Raw genomic sequence first — 20,158 nt, 5'->3', positions numbered from 1 at the left:
CCGCGCCTGCGCCGGCCCCGCCCCGCGCCTGCGCCGGCCCCGCCCCGCGCCTGCGCCGGCCCCGCCCCGCGCCGGCCCCGCCCCGCGCCGCCCCGGCCCCGCCCCCGCGAAGGGCCCCGCCCCGCGCCTGCGCCGGCCCCGCCCCGCGCCTGCGCCGGCCCCGCCCCCGCGAAGGGCCACGCCCCCGCCGCCGCTTCCGGTTCACCCGCGCGTCGAGTGCCGAGCGGGAGCACCGCCGGCGTCCGCGCGTGCGCCGCTCCACAGCGCCGTTCGCGGCTGGAGGACCGCACTGCAGCCTGGCGCGGTCGTTCCTTGAGAAGGGGCGGGGAAGGTCAGAGGCGGAATGCTCTCCGTCATCAGCCCTCGCCGGGCGATGCGTGAGCTGCGTCTGCGCTCGCGGTTGCTGTAGGGCCTGGTGAGTGGTCCTGCCCAGCAAGCCGGGCCCGTGGGGGCCGATCTCCTGCCACAAAGGGCAAGGTGGTCCGCGAAGCTTTGCTGGTTAGTTGGACTTTTCCTGCCCGGGCTGGCTTTGAACCGCGATCTTCCGATCTCAGCCTCCCGAACAGCTAGGGTGACGGGCGCGAGTACTCACGCCCAGCGTTTGCGGTTTAGCGAACGGGGCCCAGCTCCTGTCCTCTTACCGGCTAGCCGGGTCTCTCCTCACACTCCGGACCCGCCCGGTGCCCAGGGCTCACGCCTGGCATCCTAGAAAGCAAAGATCAGAGGATCGTGGTTTGAAGCCGCCCGAGCAGGAAAGTCCATGAGATTCTTATCCTCCGAGAACCAGCAAAAAGCTGAAAGTGGAGGTGTGACTTGAGTGGGAGCGTGCCAGCTTTGAGTGGGAACGCTCAGGGACAGTGCCCACGCCCGGGACTGCACGCACATCCGTGCACACACACACATCACACGCATGTATCCACCGAGCACCCCCCACCGCGAGTCCCGGGTGAGCTCCTAGCAGAGGGGCCCGTTCCGCCCAGGCCCGCGCTGGGCGCGGATCTCCCCGGAGGGAGTGGGGGGATCTGAGGGTCCCCTGAAAAGCAGGCGTGCACGTGGTTCCCCTCTGTGTCCAGGTTTCCAGCTGGGGTGGGCACCAAGTTGTGCACGTGACCTGGATGCCCCACAGTGGGGCCCGGGGGACTGCCCCTGCAGCTGGCAGCAGCTGGCAGCCGCCTCCTCCTTTTGAACTCAGGACTGGGCGCCGTCCCTGAGCTCTCTCGCTCAAGGCTAGTGCTCTGACACCTGAGCCACAGCTCCCCTTCTAATGACAGTGTAACTGCACTCCTCGGGCCTCCGCTTCCCCGGGTGCGGGGTTTACGGTACTACCGCGCTTGGGCGGCTCTGCGGGCCGCTCGGCCCCGCCCCGCCCCCGTCGGGTGCACAGGCCCCGCCCCCAGGCTCCTATTGGAGGCGGGGCCTCCGGAAGTCCCCGCCCCCTCCGCCCTGGCTGGGCACCCGGGATCCGGATTCGGCGGCTCCCGCCCTCCACCCTCAATGGGGAATCGAAAACTGCGCTGGGCCTGGCCGAAGCCGCCCCCACGCCGAGGCCCCGCTCAGGCCCGCTCCGCCCCGGTTCGCTTCCTATTGAAGGCGGGGCTTCCGGAAGTCCCCGCCCCCACCTGCCCTTGATTGACACCCAGGGCCCAGACTCCGTTCCCGCTCTCCACTCGGATCCGGGAATCGAAACTGCGCGGAGCCATGCTCAAGTCGCCGCCACCCGCCTGGTCCCCGGACCGGGAGCCCGAGCCCGATCCCCAGCCCGAGCCGCCCGCCGGGCCTCACCCCGGGGCCTCGCCCGGAGGCCCCCAGCCCAGCCCCAGCCCCGCGGAGGTACGAATGGGGGAGAGGTGAGGGATCCTAGAGAACCAGGCCCAGCACCCGCGCAGGAGCCACACGCCTGAGATCAGAGGATCCGGGTCGAGATCAGTCTGGGAAGGAAAGTCGGTGAGAACCAGCCAGCAGAAGTGGAGCTGTGGCTCAAGTGGTAGAGCACCAGCTTCCAGTGGGAAAAGCTCAGGGACAGCGCCCAGGCCCTGAGTTCAAGACCCAGTACTGGCACAGGAAGAAGATTCATGTAGGGTGTCATCATCACCACCGTATGTTTCTTTAGAACTCGTCTCGATGCCTCTAGAAACTATTGCTTATAAGAAATAGCTCTTCTCTTGGGGCTGAGAATATGGCTCAGTGGTAGAGTGCTTGCCTAGCATGCATGAAGCCCCGGGTTCCATTCCTCACTACCACATACACAGCGCCAGAAGTGGTGCTGTGGCTCAAGTGGTAGAGCACTAGCCTTGAGCTAGGGGCTCAGGGACAGTGCCTGTGCCTTGAGTTCAAGTCCCAGGACTGAAAAAGAAAGAAAGGAATAGCTCTTCTCCCAGTCATAATCTTTCTGTCTGTGTAAAATTGGCTAGCTATTTCCAAAAAGTGGAGTCGCACAGTATTTCTCCTTTTGCATCTGCCTTATTTCACTGACCTTAATTGTCTTCCCACTTTTCTCTGTCTTCTTACCTATGTCAGGGGCTCCTGTTCCTTCCCTTCCCTTCCCTTCCCCTCCCCTCCCCTCCCCTCCCCTCCCCTCCCCTCCCCTCCCCTCCCCTCCCCTCCCCTCCCCTCCCTTCCCTTTCAGTTTCCTTCTCTCTCTCTCTCTCACTTTCTCTTTCTTTTTTCTTCCTTTCTTTTTTTTTTTTGTCAGTTGTGGGGCTTGAACTGAAGGGTCTAATGCTGTCCCGTAGCTCTTTTGTACCACTCCACCACTTTAAATCACAACTCCACTTCTTATTTTCTGGTGGTTAATTGGAGATGAGTCACAGATTTACCTGTCCTGGCTGGCTTTGAACTGTGATCCTCAGATCTCAGCCTCCAGACTAACAAGGAATACAGGTGTGTGAGCCACCAGCGCTCAATGATTCCTGTTCCTTTTTAAGGCTAACTAATATTCCCTTATAGGGAATATACTGTTTGTTAATGAGCATTTGGGTTATGTTGGCATTGTGACTAATACTGCGATGTATATTCGGGCACAAGTTTTGTTTGGGGGGGGTGTATGTCAAGGACTTAGAATTGTTGGGTACTATGGTAGTTTCTTTTTTCTTTAAAAATTTTTTAATTGTAAAGATACTGTACAGAGGGGTTACAGTTACATGAGTAAGGTAATGAGTATATTTGTTATGGAACACTGTTACCCCCCTCCTTTGTTTTCCCCTACCATCTCTTCCCTCCCCACCTCCCCACCCCCCCAAGTTGTAAAGTTCCTTTTCAACATAGTATCTTGTACATCTCATGGTTACAATGGGTCAACCTGTATCCTTGTTTCAGCATTTTGTTATTTCCCTTCCCCTCCCCAAATTAGAAAAATGTATATACAAGATACAGGGTACCAGAATCAAATACAGTGACAACAGGGGTTATCTATGGTAGTTTCTGTAAGTATCTCTCCTTAACAAGAACAATAGCAAAAAATCCCGAGCTAGTCATTTTTAAGAGGTTGGTTCTTAGTGTGTCTACCTTCCTGAGTTCCTGGAAGTCAGGGTGTATCCTCTGGGTGGGTTTCATTTTGTTTTTTTGATGCCAATACTGGGGCTTGAACTCGGGGCCTGGGTGCTGTCTCTGAACTCTGTCACTCAAGGCCAGAGCTCTATCACTTGAACCACAGTTTCACTTCTGAGATTTTTTTTTTTTGCTGGTTTATTGGAGATAAAAGTCTCGTGGACTTTCCTGCCTGGGTTGGCAGGAATCCTCAGATCTCAGCCTCTTGAGTAGCTGGGATTATAAGCGTGTGCTACAGCACCTGGTTCCATTCTCATTCTTAATACTGTGTCTGATGGGAATTGACTGCCTGAGTAAATGGGGCGCTGGGGAGCCAGGATTTTGCAGCATCCAATGCCCACTGGGTTAGAATTTGAGGTCCCAGGGGCTGGGAAGGTGGCTTAGTGGTTGAATGCATGCCTAGCACACATGAAGCCCTGGGTTCGATTCCTTAGTACCATATAAATAGAAAAAGCCGAAAGTGGCACTGTGGCTCAAGTGGTAGAGCAATAGCCTTGAACACAGAGAGGCTCAGTGTCCAGGCCCAGAGTTCAAGCCCCAGAACTGGCAAAATGAAAAAGGTTAGAATTTGAGGTCCCACCCCAGCCTTAGGGGCCAGATGGGTGGGCACTCAGGGGCGCACGTAGTTCAGATCTCCCCTCCCCCCTTCCATCCTCCAGCCAACCATGGAGGAGGAGTTCCGGTTCCTGCTCTGCCAGGGCTGCCACACCCTAGCCAAGTGCCCGAAGCTGTTGACTTGTTTGCACACGCTGTGTTCCGGCTGCCTGGAGGCCCACGGTCTGCAGTGTCCCACCTGCCAGGAGTCCCAACCCCGGGACCCGAAGGAGGAGGCCCTGGATAACGTGTTCTTCGAGAGCCTGCAGCGGCGTCTGAGCCTGTACCAGCAGATCGTGGAAGCACAGGCCCTGTGCACACGCTGCAAAGAGCCGGCCGTCTTCTGGTGCTTCGAGTGCGAACAGCTGCTCTGCGCCAAGTGTTTCGAGGCCCACCAGTGGTTTCTAAAGCACGAGGCCCGGCCCCTGACGGAGCTCCGCGACCAGACAGCCCGCGAGTTCCTAGACGGCACCCGCAAGACCAACAACATCTTCTGCTCCAACCCCAACCACCGCACCCCAGCGCTGACCAGGTGAGCGCCGGGCAGCGCAGCGCCGGGCTGGGACGGGAGACAAAGGTGTTATCACCAGCACAGCCACTTGGAGGGGGGCCAGGAGCTCCTGCCTGTGTACCCAGGGCTGGGCCTGGTCAGGATTGTCACTTCCTGTAGTGTGTGTGTGTGTGTCTGTGTCTGTGTGTCTGTGTGTCTGTCCGACCATCCGTTCATCCGTCAGTCCGTCCATCCGTCCGTCCTGGGGCTTGCACTCAGGCCCCTAAGTCTTTTTGCTCAAGGCTGGCACTCTACCAGTTGAGCCACAGCTCCACTTCCAGCATTTTTGGCAAGGGGGGGGTGTGTGCTGGTTCTTTGGAGATAAGAGTCTCATGGGACTTCCCTCCCGCCCTCCCCCAGGCTGGCTGTGTTGCACGGTAAAGCTCTGATGCAAATCCAGTCGAGAGAAAATAAGAGAAGCCCCATTTTGAGATGAGTCTTTATTAGAAAGCCGGCGTCTGCAGGTGGGCTTTGGTCACCTGCAGCCCCCCATCTCTCCCCCCCAAATTCTGCACCAAACTTTTAAGGACAAAAACCACATGTTTGGGTGGGAACAAAGCCCCAACCTAAAGGTACCAGGAGCAGGGCTTTTCTCTTTTTGAGTCTAGATAACATGATGCATTTGCATGTACTCTTAAAAAAAGACCTTGCTCTACTGAGCTAGACATCTGCAATTTAAAGGATGGTTTGTCTCACTTCTAGGTCTTTGAAGCTGGGTGGAAAGCCCCCATCACCCAGCTAGGCACCAGGGTGGCATCATCTAGACCTGGACTCCCTCCTTTATCTTTGACCCAGGATCTTCAGATCTCAGCCTCCCATGTAGCTGGCATGATAGGTGTGAGCCCCCGTGCCCACATTCCATTATAATTAATTCCTCTCTTTCTCTTTCTTCCTTCCTTTCTCTTTCTCCATCTTTCTTTCTTGTTTCCTTCCTTCCTTCCTTTCCCTCTTTCTTTCCTTCTTCCCTTCCTCCCTCCCTTCCTTTCTTCTTCTTTCTCTTTCTCTCTCTCTCTCTCACACTCTTTCTTTTCCTTCCTTCCTTTCTTTCTGTCTTTCTGTCTTTCCCAGCTCTAGGACTTGAACTCAGAACCTGGGCGCTGTCCCTGAGCTTCCTTTGCTCAAGTTTAGCAAGAGTCACAGCACCACTTCTGGCTTTTTCTGCTTATGTGGTACTGAGGAATCAAACCCAGGGCTTCATGAATTCAAGCACTTTACCACTAGGCCACATTCCCAGCCATATTATAATTTCTTTTCTTTTTTTTGTGGGTTGTAAGCCTGAACTCTGGGCCTGGGCACTGTCCCTCAGCTCTTTAGCTCAAGGTTAGCACTATACCACTTGAGCCACAGTGCCACTTCCGGCTTTTTCTGCTTTTGTGGTACTGAGAAATCGAACCCAGGGCCTCATGCATGCAAGGCAAGCACTCTACCACTGAGCCACCTTCCCAGACCCCTACTATAATTTCATAATGGTTATCATTAGCTTTCACTAACGTTTTTAATCTATGTTTATTAATGTTATTCAACTGTCTTCCAGAACTCGATCTTTATTTCTAGGGCTTTCTAGTTGATTAGTTTGGGTTTTCTGGGTAAACAATGATCTGAAAAGTAGGAGGTGTTTCTCTTTGGTGCTTCTATGTGACTCCTTTTTGTAGCTTTGTTTCATTGTGTGGATGGCATAGAATATTACACAGTAGTGCACAGAGAAGTCCAGTGTACTTTGCCTCTGCTCAGCCAGACAGCTTTTTATGTCTTCTTGTGAAGAAAGTTGGTTTCTTTTTCTTTTTAATTTGTGGGGATTTTTGTTGTTGTTGTTTTTGGCTGGTTGTGGGGCCTGAACTCTGGGCCTGGGTGCTGTCCCTCAGCTCTTCAGCTCAAGGCTAGCGCTCTACCACTTGAGCCACAGTACCACTTCTGGCTTTTTCTGTTTATGTGGTGCTGAGGAATCGAACCCAGGGCCTCATGCGTGCAAGGCAAGCACTCTACCACTGAGCCACCTTCCCAGCCCCTAATTTGTGATTTATTAAGAATCTTCTTGTTGCAATTACTTGGTGGTGGTGGTTTTTAACTGGAGAATAGGTGCTTGAGCCATACCTCCTTTTCCAGCTTTTTGATGGTTAATTAGTGTCTCAGGAATTTCTCATGAACCCAGATCCTCCTGATGCACTGAGCCATGGTCACAGGTGGCCATCGCTAGTTAGTGGAAGCGTCGCCACAATACAGGATCCAAGGAGGTGTGGGATTTGAGAGGATTCTTTCCTTCATGTAGATGAGGACTTTCCTCCTTAGCTGGAACCTCGTGAATTAGATGAACGAAAGGCCAGTCATCCAGAGGAACACAGTTCATTAGTCTGTGTTTTACCGTGCCACCCAAAGAAACTAGAGTGAATATGCAAAAGAGGTATTAGAGTGAGTCACTGTAGTCCCTGCTACTGAGGAGGCTTAAGATCTGAGGATCAAGGCTCAAAGCCAGCCAGGCAGGAAAGTCCGTGAGACAGTTCAAGTGCTAGGGCCCACACACTGTGCATGCATGCACGCGCACACACACACGTGCGCACGCGCGCATGCACACACACACGTGCGCACGCACACACACCCACACACACACACACACACACACACACACAGTCCCCTGGGCCTCTTACTGACACCATCTGCACAGCTATGTCCCCCCTGCAGTCCTGTTAATCACGTCTCACGTGTACTCAGGATGTCGCCAAGATTGTTTCCTGGCCCACTAAAAAGGCAGATGAGTCATGAGTTTGAGGCCAGCCTAGGCATGGTTTGAGACCATGACTCAAAATTAACTGAATAACCTGTACAATCTCATTTCCTGTATTGGGCAGCTACTGGTGCCCTTGTTGCTAGGCTGGTGCTCTACCATTTCAGCCATGCCTCCAGTCTTGCCTTTTGGGAGGTGAATTGCCGGTAGAGTTTAGTGAGTGTAAAACCAGGCTGGACTCAAAACTTTGATCCTCCAGATCGCAGCCTCCTGAGTAGACGGGAATACAGGCATGAGCCGCAGCGCCCAGCCTGGGGAGGGGATTTTTAATAATGCAAATTAATTTAATAATGCAGTTTTCTTTTTTGGTCGGTCATGGGGCTTGAACTCTGGGCTTGGACACTGTCCTTGAGCTCTTCGGCTCAAGGCTAAAGCTCTACCACTTGGGCCACAGCGCCACTTCCGGTTTTTTCTGTGTAGGCGGTACTGAGGAATCGAACCCGGGGCTTCATGCATGCCAGGCAAGCGCTCTACCACTGAGCCACCTTCCCAGCCCTAACAATGCAATTTTTAAAATGCAGCATCTACTGCCGGGGCTGCAGCAAGCCGCTGTGCTGCTCGTGCGCGCTCCTGGACGCCGGCCACAGCGACCTCAAATGCGACCTGGGCGCCGAAGTCCGGCAGCGCCAGGAGGAGCTGCGAGCCACGGCGCAGGCGCTGCAGGAGCGGGAGCACACCTTCGCTGACGCGCATGCGCAGGTGCGCGCGGCGCTGAGCCAGCTGGGCTGCGCACGCGCCGACACGGAGGAGCTGATCCGCGCAAGCGTGCGCCAGGCTGTGGCGCGCGTGCAGGCGCGGGAGCATGCGCTGCTCGAGGCCCTGGAGGCGCGCTTCCAGCTGGAGCGCACAAAACTGGCAGACCAGCTCCAGCGCCTGGACACCGTGCTGCAGCGCATGCGCACGGGCGGCGCGCTGGTGCAGCGCCTGGAGCTGTACGCCTCGGACCAGGAGGTGCTGGACATGCACAGCTTCCTGCAGGGCGCGCTCGACCGCCTGCGCCAAGAGGAGCCAGAAGGCCCCGGGGCGCCGCGGGACCCGGCGGAGCCCCGCAGCTTCGCAGAGATCGAGGTGCAGCTGCAGGATCTCGTCTCTTGCATCACTAGTAAGTACCCGGGCACACTCCCGTGGGCTGGCTTATGATTGATCTTAGATAAGCAGGAGGCAGAAATCAGGAGGATCCCCATTCGAGGCCAGCTGGGGCAAAAAGTGAGCAGACCCCATCTAAACCGGGAAAGCTGGGCATGGTGACACATGCCTGCCATCCCTACCAACATAGGATGAGGCCCAGGCTTCCCTCAGCCAAGAAATGCAATCAATACCTATTGAAAAATGACAAAAATGGAAAGGGCAAGAGAAAGGGCACTCGTATGGTAAGCAGGAGGCCCCGAGGTTCAGGCCCCAGTACTGGCAAAAAGAAAACAAAACAGGATTTTAAGCAAACTTTTTAGATTCTTTTAGGTTTTAAGTTCCATGGTACAGAATAAGGCAGAGGGGTGATATGAGTTAAATGCACCCAAATGTTAGTTTTGCTGACTTTGTGTGTTTTTTTTGCCAATCCTGGGGCTTGAACTCAGGGCCTGGGCACTGTTCCTGAGCCTATCTATGCTCAAGGCTAGCACTCTACCACTTGAGCCACAGTGCCACTTCTGGCTTTTTCTGTGTATGTGGTACTGGGGAATTGAACCCAGGGCTTCATGCATGCGAGGCAAGCACTCTACCACTGCGCCACCTTCCCAGCCCAGTTTTGCTGATTTCTGAGACACATGCTGCCAGGCGCTGGTACTCTCTACTGTAATCCCAGCTACTCAGGAGGCTGAGGTCTGAGGATCAAGGTTCAAAGCAACCAGGACAGAAAAATCCATGAAACTCTTTATCTCCATTTAACTAGCAAAAAGCCAGAAGTGGCATTGGGACTTGAATGATAGAGCACTAGCCTTGAGCAAATAAGCTAAGGGACAGCACCCAGGCTCTGAGTTCAAGTCCTAGTACCAGCACACACACAGTTTTGTTTTCTCTTTTCTTAAACTCTGGGGCCTGGGTGTTGCCCATAAGCTTCTTTTGCTCAAGGCTAGCACTTGAGCCACAGTGCCACTTCTGGCTTTTTCTGTGTATGTGGTACTGAGGAATCAAACCCAGGATTTCATGCATGTAAAGCAATTACTCTACCCACAAAGCCATCTTCCCAGCCCCACAAAGTTGTTGATCAAGAATTACTTTAAGGTTGGCCCCAGTTGGCCTTGCTGTTGGCAGAGAATAGAGAGGGATGCATTTGGGGTTTGGGGCCAAAGAAGTGATTCTCTAATGCCCCAACCCCTTCTCTACCTGGGTTGAAGCCTGATGCAATTCCAGAAGCTTCCTTCCAGCATCCAGTTTCTCCCTGGAGATGCCCAGAGGAGGATGTCCGGGAGCCCCTGCCTAGGCTGTGATATGTCCTCACCAGTGTCTCTTTTCTCTGCTTAGATGCTGTGCTGACCAGGGAAGCCAGCCCAGAGGCCTCCAGCATGCCTCAGAATTCTCTGGATGTGGAGCTGGTGAGGGGTTGGGGTGTGGAGGGGGGCAGGGTGCAGGCTGGGAGCCCTGAGTCCTTGGATCTGTAGGGAGAGAGGGCCAGCAGGTGGACTTGAAGGCATTGCAGTGGGGCTGGCACTGGACTCCTAAATGCCAACATAGCTTGTGTGGGTGCCTGAACTCAGGGCCTCACTCTCCTGCCTGACTTTGTTCACTCAAGGCTGGTGCTCTAACCATTCAAGCCCCACCTCGACTTCTGACTTTGGGCTAGTTAGCTGGAGATAAGAGTCCCATGGGTTTTCTTGCTCAAGCTAGCTTCCAAGTGCATTGCTCAGATCTCAGCCTCCTCAGTAGCTGAGATTACAGGCATGAGACACAGCACCCAGCAGGAACTATACTGCAACTTTGAAGTAGTCCAAGGAGCTGCTGTCCTGGACAGTGACCATATGGTTCCTGGAGGGATGTGTGCCACGCCAGATGTCGGACAGGTCTTGGGGAGTTGGCCATGTGGTCCATGAGCTGTCTCCTTGCCCTGACTGGACATACAAGAACTGAAGTGGAACTGGGGACCAGTAGCTCACACCTGTCATCCCATCTACTCAGGGGGCTGAGATCTGAAGATTGAGGTTTGGAGCTAGCCTGGGCAGGGACATTTGTGAGACCCTTATCTCCCATTAACTAGCCAAAAGTTGGAAGTGGAGCTTTGACTCCAGTGATAGAGCACCAGCCTTAAGTGCTCCAATACCAGCACCAAAAACAGAACAAGAAACCACACACACAGAAATGTTAACTGTATCCCTGGGTCCAAGGGAGGTGACATCCTGGTGGCTTGGAAAGGGCTGTTTATCCCCAGCGAGCTCTGAGGCAGCGATCTGGAGGCCTAACCGCGAGGCCTCAGATCTCTGGCCTGCTGCCTGGTCACTGCCTACCACTTGAGGCACAGCACCACTTCCGGCTTTTTCTGTTTCCATGGTGCTGAGGAATCGAACCCAGAGCTTCATTTACGCGAGGCAAGCGCTCTATCACCGAGCCACGTTCCCAGCCCTGGTCATTTGTAACTCTTGTTTCCCAACGTTACAGCCCAGAGAGGAGCAGAGGACAGAAACCCAGTCCCTCAGCCAGGCTGAGACCCAGCTTGTGGCTATGGAGCAGTCAGAGCCCAGCGCTCCCCCAGTACCCAGATACAACTTCTGCATGACAGGCCCATCCTTCAGGGAGGTGAGCCTCTCCCGGCCCTGCCTCAGCAGAGGCCCAGACTCTAGCCAGAGGTGGAGTCAGGATGAGAACCTGGGCTATCATCACCTGTCAAGGAGCTCTGAGCTCTCCCTCACCCTGGGCTGGACCTTCTAGAAGCTTCCCAGCCCAGCTGGGTGTTGAGCCACTCAGGGCCGTGCAGCCAGGACCAGTGTTGGGCGTTCCTGGTGGCCTGGGAGGGCTTCCTGCAGGAAGAGGCATGGTCTGTGGCAAGACAGGATGGAAAGAGCCAAGCCGGGGCCTCTGCTCACCCACCCTGACCTGGCTTTGGGGCTCCTCATGCAGGAAGGTTCCGGAATAAACCCCCCCAAGAAGAGGAAGTCCTGCTATACCCAGTGCCCCAAAATCATCAAGATGGAATCCGAGGATGAGAAGGAGGCAAGGCTGTCCGCGAGCTCCCCAGAATACCCCATACCCAGCACCTCCAGAGCAGTGCCACATCCCCACCTAGGTGCGGACGGCCCCCCCAGCCCGGAGAGGCCTCGCCTAGGACAAGAGATCCTTCTGCCCCAAAGCAATCATGTGACCAGCGACGATCCAGAGCCAGGTAGGGAGGGAGGCGGCAGGGCAGTGCCACACTTGAAGTCCTTTCCCTGGGCACTCTTGCCATGACCCCCACATGTCCCCCGCCCTCCCAGCACATTCCCAATTTAGGAATGTCCACACCCATTGCTTCCCCAACCTCTTCTGCAAAAGCCTGAGTATCTTGTTCGTTCTCCTGCAATATCTTTGAGAGGGAAGCAGTATTGGGATTTGAACTCCAGGCCTCCTGCTAAGTGGGTGCTCTACTACTTGAGCCATCCCACCAGTCCCCTTTTGCATGGGTTGTTTTCATGCCCAGGCTGGCCTGGACTTTGATCCTCCTTTTCATGCTTTTTAGCTGCTTCTGTTGAGATGGCTTCTGCCAGGGCTGGCCTTGGACCTCGATCCTTTCCACTCAGCCCCCTGAGTAGCTAGGATTACAGGTGTGAGCATCAGCGCTCAGCATGAGCTATATTTTCCTGACTCCACCACATAGAGAGACTTTGAGTACTTGGCTAGGAGTTAAAATGAACCAGGCTTGGGGAACGAGAGCTTTCCCTCCATCTGCTGGGCCCAGAGTCCTTCTGGAACCCAGAGCCTGCATACACACTGACTGGTGACAGCCCTGTGGCGGTCACTGATTAGAACGAGCCAGTAAGCTCCACTGGAATTGCAAAAGGTAGCTGGATGCTGGTGCTCACCCACTACTCAGGAAGCTGAGGTCTGGGGGATCTCCGTTCAAAGCCAGCCCGGGCAGGAAAAGTCCTTGAGACTCTTATCTCCAGTTAACCACCAAAAAGCCAGCATGGAGGTGCGGCTCAGATGGTAGGGCGCCATCCTTGAAGGAAAAAGCTAAGGGGCAGCGCCCAGGCCTCGAGTTCAAGCCCCAGTACCGGCGCGATCCGTGTGTGCGCGCGTGTATTGCTGTGTATGTGGCCGCTGCGCGCCGCCAGCCAGCAATGGCAGACATCCCAAGTCGCAGAGCGCAGTCGCCGCGCCGGGCCCCGGCGGAGCCGGCCGGGCAGGCCCCATGCGCTCTCGTCTCCGTTGCAGGCGAGCCTGTCGTGGTCATCAGCAGCTCGGACGACTCTGAGCCTGAGAACCTGGTGAGTGGCCCGGAAGTCCCGCCCCGGGCTCCCGCACTCGGGCCGGAAGTCCCGCCCAAAGCACCTCCCCCGTCACTCCTCGGTATTCCTCCCGGAAGTCCCGCCCGAGCCCGCCCCTCCCCTCCCGTCCCCTTCCCGGACCCCGCGAGCGCGGGTGGCCGTCAGTCCGTCAGTCGCGCCTCCTGCCGGGAGGACCTTCCCTAGAGGCGGGGAGAGCCCAGGCCGTCCCGAAGGGCGGCCTCCAAGGCCAGTCACACGCCGGGCCCGGCCGGGAGCCCTCCCGGGTCGTGATGCCATGTGTGTCCGTGTGTCCGTGTGTCCTGGGCTTGAACCCAGGGCCCGGTTGCCGTCCTGAGCCCTTTCGCCCAAGGCTAGAGCCCTACCACTCTGAGCCTCCCCGCCACGCCCGGTTTTCTGGTGCTTCATCGGAGATCAGAGTCTCACAGACTCTCCTGCCCAGGCTGGCTTTGAACCCACGATCCTCAGGATCTCCGCCTCCTGAGTAGCTAGGATGGCAGGCAGGAGCCACCCTGCCAGGCTGTCACAGGCGTCTCTGAAATGATGTGGTGGACTGCTTCCTTCCCAAAGCGAGCTCTGCTTTGCTCTGGTCTGTGCAAGGTCTTCCTCTCTGGCTTCCTCGCTTCCAGTCCTCTGAGAGCTCTGACAAGAGTCCTTTCCCAGCTAATGGCAGCCAGTGGGGGGTGGGCGAGGCGGTGGCATCAGGGCAGCTTCCCATGAGGGCCAGACGCCATGAAAGGAAGAACTTTGCAGCCACCCACAGTTGAGAGCTCACGGCTGGTGAGCTTCTGCCCTGGGAATGTGTTCCCATCGGCTGGGCAGGGGAAGGGACAGCTGAGCGGAGGACAGGCTTGGACGGGGCGGCCTGTGGTCCTTTCCAGCCCTCAGTCTGAGGCTCTGTATTGGAAAGTGCCTGGAGCCACCAGAAACCGCTGCCCCACAGGGAGCCTCCCACGCCTGCTGGGCTTCCCAGCTGCCCCAAGGCACCTGCTGCCCTCCAGCTTGGCATCCCTGCCATCCCGCTGAGCCAGCTACGGTCCCCAGTCCTGAGCCGCCCGGCCAGCCTGCCGATCGCCAGGAACATGCCACCACCCTCCAAGGGAGCAGCGCCCGCTCCCATAGGGCACCGAGAGCCGCTGGCCTGCACCACGTCCTCAGCCTGCCCAGACAGTGGTACTGTGCACCCCGGCCACCTTGCTCTCGCCCCCGGGCTCAGGCCGCCACCCTGGCCACCACAGGGCCTTCCAGATATCCTGGCGGCCAGCAGACGGTCCTCCGTCTGCCTTGCCAGGTGCACAGGACCCTGGCCTCCCTCAGGGCCTCCCCAAGGTTAAAACAATGGCTCAGCAACTTCTTTAATCTGAGTTCCCACTTGAATGCATCTCCCCCAGGGGTTCATCCCTGACTCTCCATAAGATTTCCTCCTGGGGCTTCACACGGAACCCCCAAGGAGAATTCCCCAATCCACGGCCCCCTCCCCGCTCTCCAGCCTCATCTCCCCCACCAGCCCAGCGTGGGGTCTCTCTTCACACAGGCTCCTGAACCCCCCGGTGCCATCACCCACCCACTCCAGCCCCCGTCCCTGAAGACGGCTCACAGCAGGCCTACATGAACTCTCTTATGTTTACTACGTTCTATGAGACCTGGTATGAGTCCCTGTACTCAGGGCCGGGTCCTCTCCCTTAGCATTTTCCCACAAGGCTGGTACTCTACTATTTGAGTCTCAGCTCCACTTCCAGCTTTATTTGGAGATCAAAGTCTCCCCACCAAGTCCCTGAATGCAGGCACCGCCACCCCCAACCCCTGGCCGATACGGCTGCATACACAATAAACTTGCTGAGTGAGTGATCACCTTTGCAGCCCTCATTCTATGGTCCTCAGATACCACCCCCACCCTGGCTGGGGGGGTCTTTCTTTTCTGGGTGCTTTTGCCTCCTTCCTACATTGGAACTGGGTCTCCCTTGGAGTACCACATGCCCTCCTCCATGTGGGAAGATCCAAACCCTCCCCATCTTCTGGATGCTCGAACCCCACCATCTGCTGGCTTTAAAATGCAGCTCTTGGGTGGCCTCCGCTCCCAGACTCCTCCGGCGTGGAACACTGGCATGAATATATACCTCCTAGATTCTTCTCTGTCAGTCCTGGAGCTTGAACTCAAGGCCTGGGTGCTTTTACTTGAGCCACACCTCCACTTTGGGCTTCTTTTTTCTTTTTCTTTTTTTTTTTACTGGCTCATTAGAGATAAGAGTCTCAGGAACTTTATCCTGCCCAGGCTGACCTCCAACCAAGATCCTCAGATCTCAGCCTCCTGAGTAGCTGGGATGACAGGCGTGAGCCACCCATGCCCAGGCAGCCCTCCCTGCCCACATATAGCTATATGTACATTGTGGAGAGTGGGGCTTAGATGGAGCTTGTTGGCTGACATACCATTTCCAGGGCAGGGAAGGACCTTGGCATGAGGTTCTGCTGTGTCACCAGAGCGCACTGGGGCTTGGCCAGAGATTGAACAAGGAAATAGTCCCAGAAGCTTTTTCACCTGTGAGAAGCTGGGGGGGGGGGGGGGCGGGAAGAGGGGGAAGGGGGTTGAGGCCACAGGTGTGAGGTGGAGGCTGAGGGTTGCTGAGGATCTCCCTGGCATGAGGATTGTGCTAAGAGGCCAGCAGAAGGCGGGAGGCCTGAGCGACTCCTCCGAGCAGCTGCTGTGTGAAGATCCACAGCAGAAGAGGGGTGCTCACCCACTTTTGTGATAGATGATCAGGGCCTGGTGGAATCACCAGGGAGCCCAGCCGAGGGGAGCCCAGGGCAGACACAGCAGTGGATCGGCAGGGGAGGGGCTGCAGCACTGGTGTGTGTTTATGCCTGGTACGGTAGCTCACGCCTGCCATCCCAACTACTCAGGCGGCCAAGAGCTGAGGATTGTGGTTTGAGGTCAACCTGGGCAGCTAAGTGCCCAAGACTCTCCAGTAAACCACGAGAAAACCAGAAGTGGAACTGTAGCTCAAGTGGTAGAGCACTAGCCTTGAGCCAAAGAGCTCAGTGACAGAGCCCAGGCCCCGAGTTCAAACCCCAGGACCGGCACATAGGCGTGTACACACACACCACACACAGATCACATCGGGATTACAGATAAGGCATCTTCCTCCTGTTCCCAGGATATGATGTTTCTTCTGCCCCAGAACCACCAGCCTCTGCCCCGGGCCTCCACAGACGTACATCTCGACCCCTTCCCCCAACTCCTCACACGCTTGTGTCAACACAAGTGTGCAGATTCACACCCTCATCCTTACACGTGTCCTGGGCACCCAGGTTCACTTGGCACCTGCACCCACGTGCCCTTCCGCTTCACCCGTGGCAGGTGCCACGCCCCGTCCACCCCCGCCCCCCCCCCCCCCTCCCCAGCGGCTCCCTTGCCGCTCCCCGTCCTGGGCCTCTGACGCGGGGCCTGTCGCTTTCTGTATTGCAGTCCTCCCACGAGCTAGATGGCAGCAGCGAGGCCCAGCTGGAGGGGCCCAGCACCATCCACACCCTGGACAGCCTCCACGCTGAGCCCCAGGTGGAAGACAGGCCCCTGATTTTCTTTGACCTGAAGATTGACGACAAAAGTGCGTGTTCCCTCTGCCTCGTGCTAACAGAATCTCTTGAGTCCCCCCAAAAAAGCCCAGGTTGGGTCACCTGTGAGGCCGGGGGTGGGGTGGGTAACCAGAGCAGGGTCTGGACGTGAGGGGGAAGGCTGTGGTCCCCATCCCCCTCTGCTTGGCCAGAAGCCCGAGACCCCCCCCACCCCCCACCGCACCCCCCAGCCTGCACTTGGTGTCGGGCCCAGTCGTTGCTCAGGACCTCAGGGGAAGGAGCCTGGAGCCAGTGTGCGTCTGTCTACATCCGCCTGGGCTGTGTTAGCTTGGTGATCCATAGGCTGCAAGTAGCAGGTGCCGAGTGGGGGAGTCAGGAAGACATTGGGTCCCCGCCGTGGGTGGAGGAGGTTGATAGAAGACAGGCAGGAGGGCTGGGAAGGTGGCTCGGTGGTAGAGCGCTTGCCTCGCATGCATGAGGCCCTGGGTTTGATTCCTCAGCACCACATAAGCAGAAAAGGCCAGAAGTGGCGCTGTGGTTCAAGTGGTAGAGCGCTCGCCTTGAGCTGAAGAGCTGAGGGACAGCACCCAGGCCCAGAGTTCAAGCCCCATGACCGACCAAAAAAAAAAAAGACAGGCAGGAGAAGCCTGAGTTTTGAGGGTTTGGCAAGATGGCAGGAGGGGCCCCTCCATCAGGCAAATGAGGTATTTAAAGGACAGCCTGACACCCCCCCCCCCTTTTTGGCAGGGAGTAAAGAGAGGAAGGTCAATCACAGAGTTTGAACTCAGGGCCTGGGCGCTGTCCCTGAGATCTTTTGCTCAAGGCTAGCACTCTACCACTTGAACCACAGCTCCACTTCCGGTTTGGGGATGGTTCATAGGAGATACGAGTCTCACAGACTTTCCTGTCCAGGCTGGCCTTGAACCATGGATCCTCACACCTCAGCCTCCTGAGTAGCTAGGATGACAGGCGTGAGCCACCAGCACCTGAGGCCGACCTCCGGGCTGACTCCTGTCCTATCAGAGCTGTGTGTTGGAGGCTGATGCTTAGTTCCTGCCAACAGCACCTCCCCTCCTATTGGAGAACCCAGAGATCTCCTTCCCCCAGGCTGGGAGGGGAGGGGGGCAGGAAGCTCACCCCATCTTTCTCTCCTGCCCAGCCCAGAAGATTAGCCAGCTGGCCGCAGTGAACCAGGACACCAAGTTCCGCGTGCTCATCCAGCCGCAGGGCGTGTTCAGCGTGCACACGAAGGCCGTGTCTTTGGAGGCCGGCCTCCTCCACTTCCTCCGCTTCCTCTGCTCCATGCAGCGCCCCATCTTGGCCTGCTACACACTGTGGGGGCCTGCCCTGCCCTGCTTCTTCCAGGCCCTGGAGGACATGAGCCAGCTGTGGGAGTTCCAGCAGGCCATCTCCGGCTTCCTGGCCGTTTTGCCCCTCATCGAGGAACGCGTGCCCGGCGCCGGCAGCTTCAAGCTCAAGAAACTAGCCAAGACCTACCTGGCCAGGAACTTGAGCGATCGCAGCGCCCTGGCTGCCGTGCTGGCCATGCGAGACCTGTGCCGCCTGCTGGAAATCTCGCCCGGCCCGCAGCTGATCCCTCACGTCTACCCCTTCAGTAACCTGCAGTGCTTTGCCTCCCTGCAGCCCCTGCTGCAGGCGGGGGTCCTGCCCACGGCCGACGCCCGTCTCCTGGCCCTCTCCAACGTCAGCTTCCAGGAGCTGCTGATTGCCCACCGTTACAATCCCAAGGGGGGCCTGAAGAGGTATGGCCGCTACCTGAACCCCCAGGCCTCCCCGGCCTCCCCCGACCCGCCTTCTCCCTCCCTGCACGCGCTCAACCTTTACCTGGATGGCCTGGTGGAGCGGGCAGCCCTGGCACCGGAAGAGGGCATCTCTGCGCCTCTCAATGTCTCCCAGTGGAGTTGAGAGGAAGACACGCTGGCTTAGGGTGTCTGGTGGTCCAAGGGGAGAATGGGGGTCGCTGAGCCAGGCCCCTAACTATCCCAGCATTGGGTCCTGGTCCCCCCCCCCCCCCCCACTCATTTGTCTTTTGGTGCCAAATTAGTTCCTTTTCTCTGGGATCCAGCGGACCTTCTTTAAAATATCCCACAGCAGCCGGGCGCTGGTGGCTCACGCCTGTCATCCTAGCTACTCAGGAGGCTGAGATCTGAGGGTCGTGGTTCAAAGCCAGCCCAGGCAGAAAAATCCGTGAGACTCTTATCTCCAAAAAAAAAAAAAAAAACCACCAGAGGTGGCGCTGTGGCTCAAGTGGTAGAGCGCTCGCCTTGAGCTGAAGAGCTGAGGGACAGCGCCCAGGCCCAGAGCTCAAGCCCCATAACTGATACAACAAAGTGGGGAAAAAAAATCCCACACCAAAAGCCATCCTACCCTCTGCACCCCCCAGAGGCCACCCAGACTTGAGGCCCTCCGAGGGACATCCCCAGCCCCCTGTCACTGTCCTCCAGTGACTGCCTGCCAGCCTCGAAGGAGACCCGACCACTCCAGCAGTACCATGGGTACTGGAAGTGCCTTCAACCCAGCTCCTCCGGCCTCCGCCCCCTCCCCCTTCTCACCGCCCCCCGCTGTCTGGCTTCTGAGCCAGGAGAATTCTTTCCCATCATCCTGGCTTTGCTCCCCCCCAGGGCCACCAGACCCCACTCAGCAGGGCCAAGCAGGGTTCTACCCACTTCTATAGGTAATACGGGTTACTGCTTGGGTCTAGGGGCTGCAGCTGTAAGTGTACCCCTCCAAGGGCAGCGATGGGCTGCGAAGGTGGCTCAGTGGTGGAGTGTTTGCCTAGCATGCATGAAGCCCTGGCTTCGATTCCTCAGCACCATAGACACAGAAAAGGCTGGAAGTGGTGCTGTGGCTCCAGTGCTAGCCTTGAGCAAAAGAAACTCAGGGACAGTGCCCAGGCCCTGAGTTCAAGCCCCAGGACTGGCCACCAACAAGGGGAGGAAATGGGAAAAGAGAAACAGTGAAGTTGGTACCCCCCACCCCCCTCCCAGTCCCTGAGCACGCGCATTCAGTGTGACAGGGATGGGGCCTCTCCTGGAGCTCAGCGGCTCAGGGATCCTGTCTGTCTCTGCCAGGCCAGGCTTCAGGCCCGTAGGCAGTGATAAATTTTCCCATGAGGCCTTTGGTCCTTTGACCTGGGACCAGCAGCAAGACAGAAGGGGCTCAGGACTGTCCACTCTGGATAGCAGGATAGACGTCCCCCGCCTGGCTTCCCATTCCTCCCCTCCTGGGGTGCTTCCCAGAGAGCCCAAGCCTCCAGCCTAGATGGCTGGTGGGTGGCCTCAGGCTTCACCCCAGCATGAGGTGTGCACCTGCAAACCCCCTCTGCTCTTTCCCACGTGCCTGGAGACCCGCTCACCACTCCACCGGAACTCATTTCCTCCCTCCGAGCGCCGGCGCTGACAGTGAACCCCGGGTGCCTTTAACATGAGATTGGCAAACTGGGCGCTCACACCTGTAATCCCAGCCACCCAGGAGGCTGAGATCCAAGCATCGAGGTTTGGGTAGAAAAGACTGTGAGACTCATCGCCGAGGAATCATGGAAACAACCAGAAGCGGAGCTGTGGCTCAAAGTGGTAGAGCCTGAGAGTGGAAAAAAAGCTCAGAGAGACAGCGCCTAGGCCCTGAGTTGAAGCCCCAGAAGTGGTACAAAAAAGAAATCGTCAGCTGTATGTGAAAGGACTTGTCTCAGAT

At 57.0% G+C, this 20,158-nt stretch overlaps 1 protein-coding gene across 4 annotated transcripts; it reads left to right on the top strand.

Moving 5' to 3' along the window:
* The first annotated feature begins 1,667 nt into the window (after positions 1 to 1,667).
* On the top strand, positions 1,668 to 19,274 carry Pml (PML nuclear body scaffold). Of its 4 annotated transcripts, XM_042697488.1 has the most exons (10): positions 1,668 to 1,830; positions 4,206 to 4,672; positions 7,991 to 8,571; positions 9,930 to 10,000; positions 11,058 to 11,195; positions 11,517 to 11,778; positions 12,807 to 12,859; positions 16,341 to 16,479; positions 17,607 to 18,210; positions 18,852 to 19,274. In XM_042697488.1, exons 1-10 carry the CDS (start codon positions 1,699 to 1,701, stop codon positions 18,913 to 18,915), a joined length of 2,511 nt encoding a protein of 836 aa, XP_042553422.1. In that variant the 5' UTR covers positions 1,668 to 1,698; the 3' UTR covers positions 18,916 to 19,274. The 4 variants fall into 4 exon arrangements, with proteins under 4 accessions (XP_042553422.1, XP_042553421.1, XP_042553423.1 ...); XM_042697487.1 differs by lacking the exon at positions 18,852 to 19,274 and having other exon boundaries at positions 17,607 to 18,627; XM_042697489.1 differs by lacking the exons at positions 11,058 to 11,195; positions 18,852 to 19,274 and having other exon boundaries at positions 17,607 to 18,627.
* The last annotated feature ends 884 nt before the right edge of the window (positions 19,275 to 20,158 follow it).

The sequence above is a fragment of the Dipodomys spectabilis genome, unplaced genomic scaffold, assembly GCF_019054845.1.
Source record: "Dipodomys spectabilis isolate Male_0828 unplaced genomic scaffold, ASM1905484v1 ptg000219l, whole genome shotgun sequence".
Taxonomy (NCBI): Eukaryota; Metazoa; Chordata; class Mammalia; order Rodentia; family Heteromyidae; genus Dipodomys; species Dipodomys spectabilis.
Note: the sequence above shows the minus strand (reverse complement) of the source record. Positions and strands in the feature narration are given on the sequence as shown.